This window comes from Malaclemys terrapin, chromosome 2 (assembly GCF_027887155.1).
Source record: "Malaclemys terrapin pileata isolate rMalTer1 chromosome 2, rMalTer1.hap1, whole genome shotgun sequence".
Taxonomy (NCBI): Eukaryota; Metazoa; Chordata; order Testudines; family Emydidae; genus Malaclemys; species Malaclemys terrapin.
In genome coordinates this window covers 219,849,858-219,864,553 of record NC_071506.1, presented here as the reverse complement: position 1 = coordinate 219,864,553, position 14,696 = coordinate 219,849,858, and the positions used below count along the sequence as shown (strand labels likewise).

The following is a 14,696-nucleotide window of genomic DNA, read 5'->3' as shown; positions in this document are numbered from 1 at the left end:
CTGAGCGGCTGGCGATGCTCCCGGCGGGCAGGGCAAGTGCCCCCCCGCTAGCAGGTCGGTGCCTCCCCCCTTGAGCTGGCGGAGCCCCGTGCGCTGGGAGGTGCGGGCCCGGGAGCACAAGGGGCGGCCCTCCCGGCGATACCGGGCTACCGCTGCTCCCCGCCTCCCAGCTCCAGAGGGGCCGCCCGCGGCGCGGCCAGTCCCTCCCCCCGGGGGAGCAGCCGGCGGCTGAGCGGGGAAGGGGAGGGTCTAGAGCTCGGCGCACCGAGCCGGGCGCGGAGGGAGCTGCCGGACGGGCGGCTCCTGCCGGGTTCCGGGCCGGAGACGGCGGCGGCATGTCCGAGGCTGGCGGGGCCGGGGCGGCAGGAGGCGGCGGGGCCGGAGGGCTGCAGCAGGGCTCCCCGGCCGCGGGGGGGCTGGCTGCCTGCGGACCGGCCCGGGCTGCCGCTGCCGCTGAGAGCCCCGGGGGCGGCGGGGAGCCCGGCTCGGCCCGCGGCGCGGGGAAGAAGGCGCAGCTCCGCTCCGCTCCCCGGGCCAAGAAGCTGGAGAAGCTGGGCGTCTACTCCGCCTGCAAGGTACCGAGCCGGGCCGCGGGCAGCTCCAGTCCCTGGCCTGCGGGCGGCCCCGGGCTTCGGCCCCTGCCGCTTGGGGAGCGCGGAAGCGGCTGCGCCCTGATTGTTTGTCTTTGGTTTGAAACCAGGCGCAAAAAGGGAGGCCCCTAAAATGGAGCTGGGGAATGGTGTATGTGGGAGCAAGCAACCCCCCCGCAGTGCCTCCGGGCCCCCCTCTCCTAGCCTGCCACCCCCCAACACCCACCGGCCAGCTCCCCTCTCCCGTGTGCACCCCCGCGACAACCCACCCCGTCCTGCCACCTCCACCCCCTGCATCAACCTCGGAACCCCCCGCCTGCCATCTCCGTCCTGCCCACTCTCCCCTGTACAAACCCCTGCCTACCACCTTCACCCCCCTGCAGCAACCCCCTCCTGCCCACTTCTCCCCTGTACAAACCCCTGCCTACCACCTTCACCCCCCTGCAGCAACCCCCTCCTGCCCACTTCTCCCCTGTACAAACCCCTGCCTACCACCTTCACCCCCCTGCAGCAACCCCCTCCTGCCCACTTCTCCCTTGTGCAACTCCCTCCCAGCCACTGTACCCCCTGCAACGAGCCCCTTTTGCCTCTGTGCAATCTCTTCACTGCCGCTACACCCCTCTCCACCTCCTGGCCATCTTCACCCCCTGCAACAATCCCGTGCACCCCCTCCCCTCTGCCACCCTCACCCCCTGGAAGAGCCCCCATGCGACCCCCCTCTTTGCAGACCCCCCCAGTGCCCCTTGCACTTTGTGGGTGGTTCTTGTGACATTTGCATGGAAGATCAGACCGAGAGGAGAGCCCCTCCCTTTCTCCTGAACAGCAGGAAGAGGGAACTTGGCCGTAGGAAAGTGGGGGCGGGACATGGGAGAATATTGCCCGTTTCTGAAGAAATAGAGGCTGACGGGGTGGGGGTGTCTACAGGTATGTGTGCGGAAGACGGTGCACGTGTCTGACGGGAAGGCGATTTAGGCCAGCAGCACACACCATCCCCTGTCATTACTGTATTATTTGTTTGGTGAAATGCTGCTGCAGCTGCTTGCCTTGTAAACACAGGATTTGGCAGCGGGACAAGCCCCAGCTTTGAACGCTGTTGCCTTATTATTTTAAGCCCCCTCCCCGCGTTGCCCTCCCCCTGTGTTTGCAAGACGTGCTGCCCTGGCAGATCCCGATGCCTGCACGGAGGAGACGAGTGCAGGGCCAGGGTGAGTGTTGGGATCTGCAGCTGCACTCCTGGGCCGCCGGGGCCCTGAGCTTGGCAGCAGCGCCTTTGTTTTGACAGGATGACAGCTGAAGGAGGCGGGGACTTCGCCTTGTTGCTTCTGCGGCCTCTGGCTGACAAAAACATTGCATTACTGGATTATCAGTAATGTGAGGAGGTCAGAGCCGAGCAGCCAGTGGTAGAGGAGCTTTCCTAGGGCTCATCCTAAAGTTCTTCTCCTCTTGCTCTAGAGAAAAGAGGCCAGGCTATGCGCATTCATTCAAACACCGTTAGAGACTGCGTCTTGAAGCTCTTGATTTTATTAATCTTTTTAAAACACTTGTTACCCAGGGAGCAGGGATGGCTGTTTGATGGTTTTAGCTTGGTTCCCAGTGGGGAGCTGTTGGCATCACAAAAGCCTCTGCTAGAATTGGCACTCTCCTCCGCAGTCTTGGCAGAGAAGTAAAGGAGTGAGTGCAGCCTCTTAACTCCCACAAGCTTATCCTTACTGGTCGTGATTTAGGCATATTGGAGAAGTTGACGCTGCCATTGCCTTTGCTTCTATGGGGAAATAGGCTACATTAGTCTCTGGGGTCATTAATCCAGCACCTCCGATGAGCACTTAGCTCATTTAAATTATTTACAGTACTGAAATCATTACTAGAAGAATTGAGGTGAACATGAAAAAGAAAACTGAGAAAATGTAGAGCAGTTATAAAGCAGATGGCCTTATTGCAGGGGTCAAGTAGAATTTAAAAGAGCAGCATGTGTAGTCAAAGCCTCAGTGAGATTGGCTCTAGTTACCTGAGAGATTGTTTCTTCTATAGCCATCGCCATTCATAACATCTGCGTTTCACCAGCACAGTGAAAGTGTTGACTGGTAGTAGGAGCAAGAGGCTTCTGAATGCAGGCGATGGAACCTTCATGAGGGCTGAAATTGATGATGGAACTCACTCCCATAAGAATGAACAGAGAATGACCACTTTCAGAATTAAATGTGAAATGAATTGCTTTGATTTAGCTCTCCCTGAACAATTTGTTGACACAACACTCCTCCTACCCACAAACACAAGCAAGCAAACAAATAATATGTTTCCTATGAACGAATTAAGCTTTTTCTCCTTTAGGCTGGGAGGGAAGGAAGAAAGGGAGAGATTGCTATTTCTAAATATTTGGCAGGTGTTCAGGTACCATAGTGATGGGGCTATAAAAGAAATAGTATTTGCAGGAGGTTGCAACAGTGAAGAGGTCAACTTTGAATTTTCATGCTTTATGTCTCAACTTTTGATTAATTTTTGTGTTTGATTTCACAAGCTCTCAGATCACTGAAGTATGTAATTAGTGTTCTCATTCATGCAGTAAGCATATGTGAATCCTGTAACAAAAGAGTAAATCTATGTATAGTTCACCTTAAAGAGCGCAGGGAATGTGCCTGTCACTCAGCATGTTTGGCATTCTCTAGTCCTTGTATTTTTCTCCTCTCTCACTCCAGCGTGCATCACAGCAGTCAGCAAGATAGAATTTATTAGAATCTTAACCTTTGAGGTGCTGTAAGTAGCAAAGGAAGAGAGAACATTGATTAGGTCTGAAGAGACATGACAACACAGGAAGGATCAGAGATAGTGAGAACATTGAATGGAGGAAGACTAGAGTGTGGGCCTGTCTGGTAGCAAATGTTGCTTTGCAGGAGATAAGACTTTCACAATGCTCTATTTCCACCCTTTGCTTCTCTGGAAGGTAGGCTGTTCATACCTTACTGCTATTGCTCTCTAATGATGCCCTCTGGCTCATCTTTGAGAGGCACTGGCAAACTCTGCAGGGAGAGTGTCTATGATGCGGTGTGCAGGGCTTTTGGTGGAGAGAAAAAAGGAAAGATCGGACTATCCCTTAAGGAGGATACAAAGGAGAGGCAGGGCATGGGAAAGACAAAGCACTTTTACTAGAAAACAAGATGATAAAAATAACCATATACTCAGGGCTACAAATGTTTTTACAAAAACTATCTTCATTAATTTTAATATACTTTCTATGTGGTGTACTTTTAAAAAAAGCGGTCAAACTTTTTGGCCTGAGGGCCACATTGGGTTTCCGAAATTGTATGGAGGGCCCATTAAGGGAGGCTGTGCCTCCCCAAACAGCCAGGCATGGCCCGGCCCCCGCTCCCTATCTGACACCCCCCCCCCCCCCGCTTCTCACTGCCTGACGGCCCCCCCCCCCCCCGGGACTCCTGCCCCATCCACCCCTCCCTGTCCCCTGACCGCCCCCGGACCTCCTACCCCTGACTGCCCCCTGCCGCCCCATCCAACCCCCCTCCTTCCTGACTGCTCCCCTGCGACCCCTGCCCCCATTCAACCCTCCTGTTCCCTGCCCTCTGACCACCCCTGCCCCCTGACCACCACCCCGAACTCCCCTGCCCTCTATCCAACTCCCCCGTTCCTTGCCCCTTTACCGTGCTGTCTGGAGCACCGGTGGCTGGCGGCGCTACAGCCGTGCCGCCCAGAGCACCAGGGCAGGCAGCCACGCCGCCCGGCTGGAGCCAGCCACGCCACCGCGCAGCACAGAGCACCGGGTCAGGCCGTGGCTTTGCAGCTGCACTGCCCAGCAAGAACTCGCAGCCCGCCGCCCAGAGCATTGTGCCGGTGGCACACTGAGCTGAGGCTGCAGGGGAGGGGACTAGCCTCCCAGGCCAGGAACTGAGGGGCCGGGCAGGAGGGTCCCGCGAGCCGGATGTGGCCTGCGGGCCGTAGTTTGCCCACCTCTTCTCTAAAATCTCAAGTTAAAGTGCACAATTTACTTTAGAAAGGCAAAATAGAATACAATTAAAATGAATTAAAAGCCCCCTTTACATTGGTATGCTTTGTAGTGCATTGAAATGGACACTATTATAAATATGAATGAATTCATAAATATTTATTTTGCCCAGCATGCGATTTGATCATTTGAATGCAAGCTTGGCAGTCATTAGTATGAAAATAGCACTGTGTGACTTACACTCATAAATGCATTTAGTGAAGATTGTAGGAGGAAAAATCATTGGCTTTTTATACATGTTCCTTCATGTGATGTAAACCAAGTCTCATTGGGAGCTCTATAAATGTCTTTAAGTATGTAATATTTTTGTACTCTTACATTTTCTATATATTAAAACAGGATTATTTTTTATTCTTATTTATATATAGCACAGTAATGCCTAGAGGTCACAACTGCGACTGGAGCCCCATGGAGTTTGGCACTGTACAAACACTTAAACAATGTATATACTGTGGGTATTAAAGCAGCACGTTAGTGTAAATGCAGCCTGTAAAGACAGAAAGGGTTTTTCTATTGCTGTAAGAACACCACCTTCTAAAGTGACAGTAGCTAGCTTGACAAAAACATTTTTCACATCCCTGAGTGTCGTAGATATGTCACCCTAAATTTTAAGTGCAGACCAGGCCATAGTAGGAAACAGTCCCTGCCCTGAAAAGCTTAGTCTAAATAATTGAGACAGACAGACGGTGGGAGGGGACTGAAGAGGTGAAGTGTGTCACAAGAAAATTAGGGTTAGAGTAGAACCCCGCTCCCCTGAGTCCCAGCTCCGTGCTCTATCCGCTGGACCACATTGCTTCTCATCAGGTTCTAGTTGTGCAGTACTTCTGTAATGTTCAGATCCTGCGGTGAGCTCAGTGAGGGTGGACCCCTGTGCTCAGATGGAGTCCCATTTCATGTGAACATTGGAGCTAATGACATATCTATTTAGTGTCATATTTCTGTCTTGGTTAATGTTACCTGCTTTATAGGACTGATTGAGATAACCCTTGACTGTCCTACCTTTTGCTTAGCTTTGTAGTCTGGAAGTATAACTTTTGAAAGCTTATCTGAATGATAAATTAGTGGGTGAAAAAGGGTTAGAGTTGTTCTCTGGACTATGTATAGTTCCATAGGCTCAGATGTTTAATGCTTTCTCAATATCAGTTTAAAAGCTGGTGCAAACCCATCTATCAAGGTTTCTTGAGCCCAATCTAACTTCCATTAAAGTAAATAAAAAAAATCAGCCACTGACTTAAATGTGCATTCGGGGGGGGGGAGGGGGGAAACAGGTCCATATTAGCCGACAGCTACTATAAAAGTAACAGCAAAATAGGAATAAATCAGATTCTAAAATTTGTCCTCAGAAATCTAAGGGCTCTACAGAATATTTTTGACAAATGGTTCTATTCCCCTCTTAATATCTGTGTGATTCTTCTCAATGTTATATATTTTCATGGAGGATACTCTAAATTTGAATAGGAACAATTAGAAATAACTTTTGCAAAGTTATCAACATTTTTGTTTTCGTCTGCATGAAGCTTCTTGTGTAAGAGTTTATCATCGATTTGAGGTTACTGCTTGCTGGGGAGAGCTGACAGCTAAATTTAGACACCCTAAACAGACTTGTATAACTTTTCTTTCTAAATCTGAGGGAAGGATAGTGTTGTGTAAGGTTTTTGTTCCGCCCCCCCTGGAATTTCGCAATAAACCTATTACATCCTACTCCCCCTTTAATTACTAAATAGGCCAGTCCTCTTCAAAGAGCCAAGTACGATGCCTAGCTCAAAGAGCTAATTCTAAGAGTCCTAGGGTCTTTTAATTTACAGCTAATCTAGCTCAGAATTTGTACCTATCTGTTCTTATTTCACCATCTTTAAAATGGGGATACTATTTCTTAGCATGTGAGGTATTGTGAAACATCACTCATTAATCTTTAAGCATTTTTAGAACCTTAGATGAGAGGTTGCATGAGCAAACTTAAGTTTGTCATTTTCTGACTTTTGAATACTTCATTTTGTAATCTTAACATTGTAATTCCACAGTTAAAACAAACAACCATGGAGCTATTAATAGAGTACCTGAAGCATGCTATTTTCAGTCTCATTTTGGATGTAGTGTCAGTGTACAAGGTTCTAAAGTGCAGGTCAGCCATTTGTCTGTTGGACAGCAAATAATATTAAAAGTCTAAAGTTGTTTTTGGTTATTCTTGGTTCCTGGACAACATGCTTTCCTAGTCTTAATACTTTAATTACACATAATGTAGAGGTATCATGAGGATTCAAATGTTCATATTTTTTACATTGCTTTTAACAAGTAAAGTGCATTGTAATTGCTAAAATTTTGTACTAATCCAGATCTTTCCAGCATGGGTTGGGGATACTTCTGAGATAGCATACACAATCACCTATTGTGGCCATTTAAGGAACAGTGTTAATGTCCCCTGGGTTGGAAGGATGAGGCTCAAAACCAAAGTTCTTGAAGGCTGTGGTAAGGCAGGGGAAAATGAAAGTATCTTAAGTGTCCTTTATTAGCGCCCTGCAGATGGCCTAGAAAAATCTGTACAAGAACTGGTTGTACTAGATCAGATATTTCCCCCCAGACAACTCCCCCCCAAGACTGTTTTTGAAGCTAAATTAAGTTTTTGAGGAGGTAATTTCATAGTTTCTTTTCTAACAAAAAGCAGATGAGTGACATGTAAAAAGAAAAAACATCATGAGAGGGCCAGAGAAAGAAATGAGTGAATAAAACACGGTGGAAGACTCAAAACAACTCAACGGGATGTAATTTAAGCCACTAAGGAATGCACACTGAGTATTCAGCGTAAAATATTTGCACTGTCAGGGTCCATAATGAAGGCTTAGTTATCAAGAGAACCTTGTTCAGGTTGTGCTGCTGTGTTGTGACCGAGCTTTTATGCTGTATCTGGTGCTTTATGCTGAGTTTTTAAATGTTAATGTTTATTTGAGAGAGAGATCTCTGGAATATTAGAACAAAAGAATTGAACATCTGTTTCAAAAGATCTGGCTAGGTTAGGAAGTACAACTGAGGGCAGAAAAAATCTGCCACTGAACACATTTTATGTTCTGTGGGAGGGTTGATATTTAAATCTGGCAGTTTAACTGAGCTGTTATCACTATTCATACATCTGTTTGTTTGCATCTTTGGTGTTAATTATTGTGTGATACTAAAGTTTGTGTAGTTACTCGCTGTTTATGGATTTAAGGATTTGGAGTAAACATTGTGTTGTGTGCTTATGTGAAATGTTCACTGATGCTCATAGGAAATTGTTTTAGAATTCTTTAGCCCAGCTTTTCTTACTATTTTTATTAGATATGATTGACACAGCTACAAGCTTAATATTTGAGTGGCTTTTTTATAGCATTAAACATTGCCTTTTGTTAGAGACATGCTTGGGTCTGAGTGGGAAAAAAAAACCGTTCTGACAGACACAGAGGGATAAAATGGTTGGATCAAATCCAAGTCCCTTTTAAAAAAATATTCTGGTTTCTGTTTTTCAGAGCTTCTTTATTACTTTTGAATTTTCCTTAATGATGCTTTGTTATATTCCAGGCTGTTCTTTCTTTCTCTCACAAATAACTTGCATTAGTGCAATGCCAAGGTTCCACATTTACAGTTATAAATTAGGAATTGCAAAAATTAGCAGTTTCATGGCAACGCTGACTTTTCCACAAAGCATGTATGGGCAATCTGGGTGGCATCAGGTTTTGTCTTTCTCTGCATCCTAAGAAAAAATATGGTATCAAACAATCTTAAAGGGTATGTCTACACTGCAATAAAAGATTGGTGGCCCAGCCGTGGCTGGCCCAGGTCAGCTGAGTTGGACTGCAGGGCTGTACAATTGCAGTCTAGGCGTTCAGGCTCAGGCTGTGGCCCAGCCTCAGAGACTCCGCAAGGGGGGAGGATCTCAGAGCCCGAGGCCCACTTTGAGCCCAAATGTCTACACTGCAATTTTATAACCCAAGCCCAGAGAGTCTGAGTCACCTGATCCGGGCTCTGAGACTTGGTGTTGTAGTGTAGACATACTCCAAAAGATACTCTTTGTTGTAAACCCTGGAAAGGTTTACAACAGAGAGTATCCTTGGTTCACAGGCATCACTCAAATCTCTGCCTTTTCTTCCTAGTAACTAAACATAAACAGGTTCCACAGCCATTGAGTGACTAAAACAAAAGTAGGACTCATGCTTGTCAGTATGTGAAAAATATGAGTGCTTCTCCAGATAAGCTGGATATCTGTGGTCTTCCAGATACTGGTGTATATTCGGGTATTTTTCTTAGGCCTTGTCTACACTTACGGGGGGTTCGAAGTGCGGCGATTGATGCATTGGTGGTTGATTTAGCAGGTCTAGTGAAGTATAGCCTAAAATTCACTAGAATTAACATAAATCCCTCCAGACCTCTGCTTATTTGAAAAAAAAAAATTATTGGAAAAAATTGTTCCTATAAGTCCCTCCCATAGCTCCCCATCTCCAAAACTGACCCTCCTTTTTGCCACATACAGACTCATCTTCTGGGAGTAGGGTTGCCAACTTTCTAATAGCTGAAAACCGGACACCCCTGCCCTGCCTCTTCTCCTAAGGCCCTGCCCCGGCCCCTCCTCTTTCCCCCGAGACTCTGCCCCTGCTCACTTCTCTCTCACTCTTCCTCTATTCTCGCTTCCCCCTCCCCCGGGACTCATCTGCCATCTACAGAGCCAGGCTGGGAGGAGCTGATGCGGAGTCTGCCCAGTCGGGGCACAGCGGTCAGGTTTTGGCTCAGAAAAGGAGTGAGGGGCTGGGACGGGGAGGCAATAGGGGCACAGTGGGGCAGGAGGGGGTGTTGGTCCCCAGAGCAAGGGGATGAGGCAGGGGCAATCAGGGCACAGGCTGGTGGGATGAATAGGATCCCCCCTGGGCAGCGGTGCCGGTATCTACCTCTCCACCGAATGCTTGAGCTGTGGATTCAGGAGCCAGTTCTCTCCATCAGCAGCTGGGAAGCTCCTCCAGGCAGCAGCTTCTGCTCGTCCTGCCCTCTCAGCAGGGAGGCTGATTGCGGTTACTCCAATAACTGGACTTTTAATGTCTGGTCAGCAGTACTGATTGGACATTGCCAGGTCCAGAAGTGGCGGAAGTTCCCTAAAATTGGAGGGGCCACTGGTGCCCGAACTATGGCTTGGCCCCTGTGCTGCCTCTTCCCGTGAGGCCGCACCCCCATGTTGCCCCTTCCTCCAAGGCCGCACTCCCCTCCCCCCGCTCGCTCCTCTCCGCTCCTTCCCCACTTTTGCTCACTCTTATGGCTGGTAAAAAGTGGGAGGGCTATGCTTTTAAGTGATGGGACCATGACCCCTTGGCCCCCTGTTCCGGCACCCCTGCCAGGTCCCCTTTTCGACTGGACTCCTGGCAACCCTACCTGGGAGCTTAGTGGCTCCCTCCTCTACCTGGATACACCTCTCAGCTGCAGATAGCTTTTCACATTTCTGCCAACCATTTCATGCCCAGACAGTAGCGTGTGTGTGGAAGGGGAGGGAGAAGCACACTTCCTCTTTCCAAGGGTGGTGTGCTGATATGTGCTTCCTGGGAATCTCTAGGGGCAATTCTAATTAGCCTGTTGACTTCAGCTGCTGCATGGACCTTTTGCATCCTTTCTAATGTGCTTGACTACATTGGGTGCAGTCATCGGGTGCAAACTATGGCATGCATATGGTATCACAGGGATAGACTGGTGGTGCCACGAGCCCTTCCAAATATATCCAGTGAATGGTAATTGCTCAAACGTTATGGAGAGTAAACATGTTATATGTTGTCCAGCAAAGAGGCAGCATCTGGCATTGCAATGCTTAGTGCACAGGTTGCATAATTTGAAATGATGGAGTTGAAGAACTACTTCAACACAGTTGACTAATATTTTCAGTTCTGGTACCTGAAAAGCCGCAGTCTCTATTGCCTCTGTTGGGCACTGGTACCTTAGGTATAAGGCAATTCAAAACAAAAGACAATGAATTTTTTGTGGAATAAGCTACATTAAATATTTATTTTTCATACCTTTTCTGAACATAATGACACACACAAGGTAGACATTAACACCACAAATTGAGGTACTACACTTATTTTTAAGTTACTGTCAAGTATTGTGCAGCATTTTGCAGTAATTTCATTACTAAGAACCTGGAACGGCAAATTATTGTGTATCTTGTTACAGTGAAGTACAGAAATATTTCTAAATATAGAGCAGAGAGGAGATGCTTTTCTTGTAGGTAGGTCTTCCGATTGGAATATGACTTCAGTTAGGAAAATCCAGAAGGTCTTTAATTGCTTTGATGCTGGTACTCAGAAGAAAAAAAATACCTTCAGTGTTGCTCTTGTACCAAGTACTTTGCTTCTGAAGTGCTAGCATTCCAGTGGAACATTGCCACTTCAACCCCTGAATGTCTGGAATCTGGCTACCGGAGGCCCCACGGCCTACCTTATTATGTTACCAGTCCTGTTAGTTAAGATTTACTGGGCATCTTTTGCCATCATTTCCTTCGTAAATGCCAGTGCTTCTGGAATTCCCTCGTTTTGGTGGTTTGCTCAAACCTGTGGTTTTGGCGCCTCTATTGCATGATGTATTGTTTATTTTGTTTTGCTTCACATGCCTGTTGTATGGTGGTGTGTTGTATGGTTCCTAGTCAGCAGTATAGAAGACAGGGCAGTGATGCTGATGCTACCGGGTGGGCGACCTATTTATTTTATTGTTTTAATTGTAAAAGTGTGTAGATGATATAGCAATAGGAGCCAGCACATCAAATAGATGAATGCTGCATTTGCACAAAAGTTGGAGAGAGGACCTGCTGTAGAGAAGTTAGTCTGTGGTTTGGAGGGCTTGTCTGTTTTCTCAGCTGGTATCTTCTGACCAGCTGGTAGTAGTTATGGGCTGCCACATATCATTGTGAATTCTCTGCTTTTAAGTAATGAGTGCTATTTTATTTCTGTGCATTTCTAGAAAACATGAAATACATTTGTTGTGTGGTAGATATATTAACTGTCTATTTTTATTTCAGGCTGAGGAATCTTGCAAATGTAATGGCTGGAAAAACCCTAACCCACCTCCTACTCCTCCCAGGGCAGATTTGCAGCAGACAATTGTCAGTCTTACTGAACCATGTCGCAGCTGTAGTCATGCACTGGGTAAGTATTTAGCTTCTCTTGGATTTGCAATCCATGTTCTTAGACCCTAGGTCATAATATGACATATTCTGTTATTCCCAGACAAAATCTATGTTAAGATGGAGTTATGGTTGGGTGTATGCATCAGGAATTTAGAGTAAAATATAGTAGAGATGTTGAAGTAATCTTAAAAACAAGTGCTACAATCCAGGAAATCCAGAGTAAAGGTTAAACTTAAAAGAAATCCAGATATTTTAAGGTATGGAAATGCACAATTAGTTCACCAAACAACTTTAACTCTGCCATATAGTTATTTATTTAGTGTTTGCATAGTTGTCTAGCCAAGCGATGGCATCTTTAGTGGCGTGATGCAGTTCTTGTAGGCCACTGCTGAACCTAGTCAGTAGGCATTCATCGACAATGTACGTCATCGTCTGTGTTGTGCCGCAGCTGCACAAAGGGCTGTCACGAAGGCCCCAGGAATATTGGTTGGCTGCACAGAGACCTTGCCTGATCCAGAACCTGTTCAACAGGGACCACTGGCGACGGGGCAGGTCAAAACCAGGCAGGCAGATTGTGGGGTCGGCGACGAGGGACTCGTTGGGGATTATAATAGATACCATTCCTCTTGCCAGAGTGTGTCCACCCTAACATCCTGGCATGGCGGATAAGACCATAATGGGCAATGTGACGGTAAACGTGCAGCTGGTGGTTTAAAAAGGTCATTGTGCAGTTGGCAGGCTTGAGTTGGCGCATACTTTCTCCAGTAACTTGCCAGTGGCAACCTCTTGTCTGATATGAGGAGGAGCAATATTGCTCAGAACTGGAAGCCATGGGGTGGAGTTAGATGCAGGGTGCCGAAGATGATATGCGTGGTGGCATGTAACTGCATATCCACCAGTTTGGTGTGTAACAATAGACTCCAAACTGATGTGCAGGACTCTGCCACCAAATATGAGGTGGCAAGAGCTGATGTCCACAAAGTTGGAGCACGAGCACCCCATGAAGAACCTGCCAGTTTGCTAAGAAGATTGTTGTGCATCTTAACTTTAGCTGCTGTCTTCTTCAGGTGGGCATGGTAACTCAGTGTGTAGTCTAAGGTCACACCTAGATAGACTGGTTCTACTTCATTCTTCACCTTCTGACCATTCAGATAAACATTCAGTTCTCAGGTTGTGCTGGCATGATGAAGATGGAACAAACTGGAGACTGTTTTTATGACCCTTGGCTGGAGGCGCCAAGTCTTACAGTAGTCAGCTAACTTTATCATGTCCCGGTTTAAGGTGGCATCAAGCTCGTGAAATGTCCGGGCCTTGGTACCACAACAGATGTCGTCTGCGTAAATGAACTTTCATGACTCCGTTGTTGGCAGGTCATTGATGTAAAGGTTGAACAGGGTTGGCGAAAGAACAGGCTTGGTGAAAGCACAGAGCCCTGGGGTAACCCATTGCTCTGTCGTCTCCAAGCGCTCGTCTCCTCCCCCATATGGATTCTGAACTGCCTATCGTGGAGGAACAGTTCAACGATGCCTGTGACCCAAAGTAGCAGGACCCATGATACCTTCACGAGCAGGCCAGTGTGCCATACCGTATCGTATGCTGCTGTTAGAGCGATGAAAACAGCGCCTGTTTTCAAGTTTTTCTGGAAGCCATTTGCAACAAATGTGGTCAGCGCGAGCACTTGGTCGCATGTGCTACGGCCTTGGCGAAAGCTGGCTTGGTTAGGGCTCAAAATTCTCTTCATGTTGGGTAATATGCACTGTAGGACCAAGCGCTCCAGTGCCTTGAAGCACACCGACAATAATGATATGGGACAATAGCTTGATGCTTGACTTGGGTCCTTTCCAGGCTTTAGGAGGCTAATGACTTTTGTGGTGCGCCATATCTTTGGTAGTTTACCTTCACTGATGACTTATCGTGAGACTATGCAATAATCATATGACTAAGATTAAGGCATTTTAGTGTTTGTAGTCCTAGATTAGATTTTTAAGGGCAGATTTAGACTCTGCCACCTCCATCCCCCATTGTCAATATTGTGGCTGATATCTGTGTTGTGGTTCTTCTGAAACTACAGCCTCATTTGGGGTCTGTCAATGCTACAGTTTCACCTCTGTCAATTGACCTAGTTACAGCATGGTTGTCTCACAACATGGTTATTTTTGTAGTATAGATTAGACTCTGGACAGTGCTAAAGGTAAGAGTCCATGTACACTACAAAATGGAACTATGCTTGTACCATGTTGTGCGAAACTGTGTTGGAACCAGTCTTCCTGTATGGTTAAAGTTATTATATAAACAACCTCTGTACTACAGAAAGGACTGTTTAAGTCCATTGTGAAACATGGTTGTATCACAGCCAGGTTACAACATAATGATTCCTTACTAGTGTGGCCAGAAAAAAACCACCATGTGTCAGGGACAGTTTTAAACTTTGCGGCTACCTAAGCTCGAACATGATTACTTAACATGGTTATAGCGTAGTTTTTCTGACCATGAAGTCAAGAAGAAACTGTGCTAATAATAGTTGGGCCACAACAAATTTCAGAACTGTTTAAAATGAAACTTGCTTTGGTTGTATAGATATGGCCTGAAATTACAAATCAGTAAAATCAGCAATTTTGTTAAATTATGTAAAATCATCACAATAGGTGATTTTTTAAAAAAGTAAACAGTGTACTTTTGAGGGATTATTCACTACAGTATTTCTGTAGATTTGTTTACCTCTCTGCTCTCCTTTTTGTGTGTTCTGTTGTTGTTTAACCTATTTCTGGGCTTTTCTTTATTCATTGCTATCATTTATGTTCAAAATCTCTTCTTTCATGCAAGAGAGGAATAACAAATGTATAGCAGCACATGAGTTCAGTATGTTTAGCGAGGCAGTTCATTTAACTTCTCAACGTGTAGCATATTTTCGCTGCCTCTGGGATATGCAGTTAGATTAATTTATGTTATGAAACCCTTTCACACCGTGCCC

The 14,696-nt window shown here is 46.6% G+C and overlaps 1 protein-coding gene across 5 annotated transcripts in view; it reads left to right on the top strand.

Annotated features, from left to right (window-relative positions):
* Window positions 1-14,696, top strand: part of KAT2B (lysine acetyltransferase 2B) — a 63,414-nt gene continuing 48,718 nt past the window's right edge. For 3 of the 5 annotated variants that reach the window (XM_054019990.1, XM_054019993.1, XM_054019992.1), the window contains exons 1-2: window positions 115-575; window positions 11,618-11,744. In XM_054019990.1, coding sequence (XP_053875965.1) covers window positions 336-575; window positions 11,618-11,744 — 367 coding nt within the window. In that variant the 5' untranslated portion in view covers window positions 115-335. Of the gene's footprint in view, window positions 55-114; window positions 576-11,617; window positions 11,745-14,696 lie in introns of those variants that run through there. The other 2 variants (XM_054019994.1, XM_054019989.1) reach the window with 2 other exon arrangements.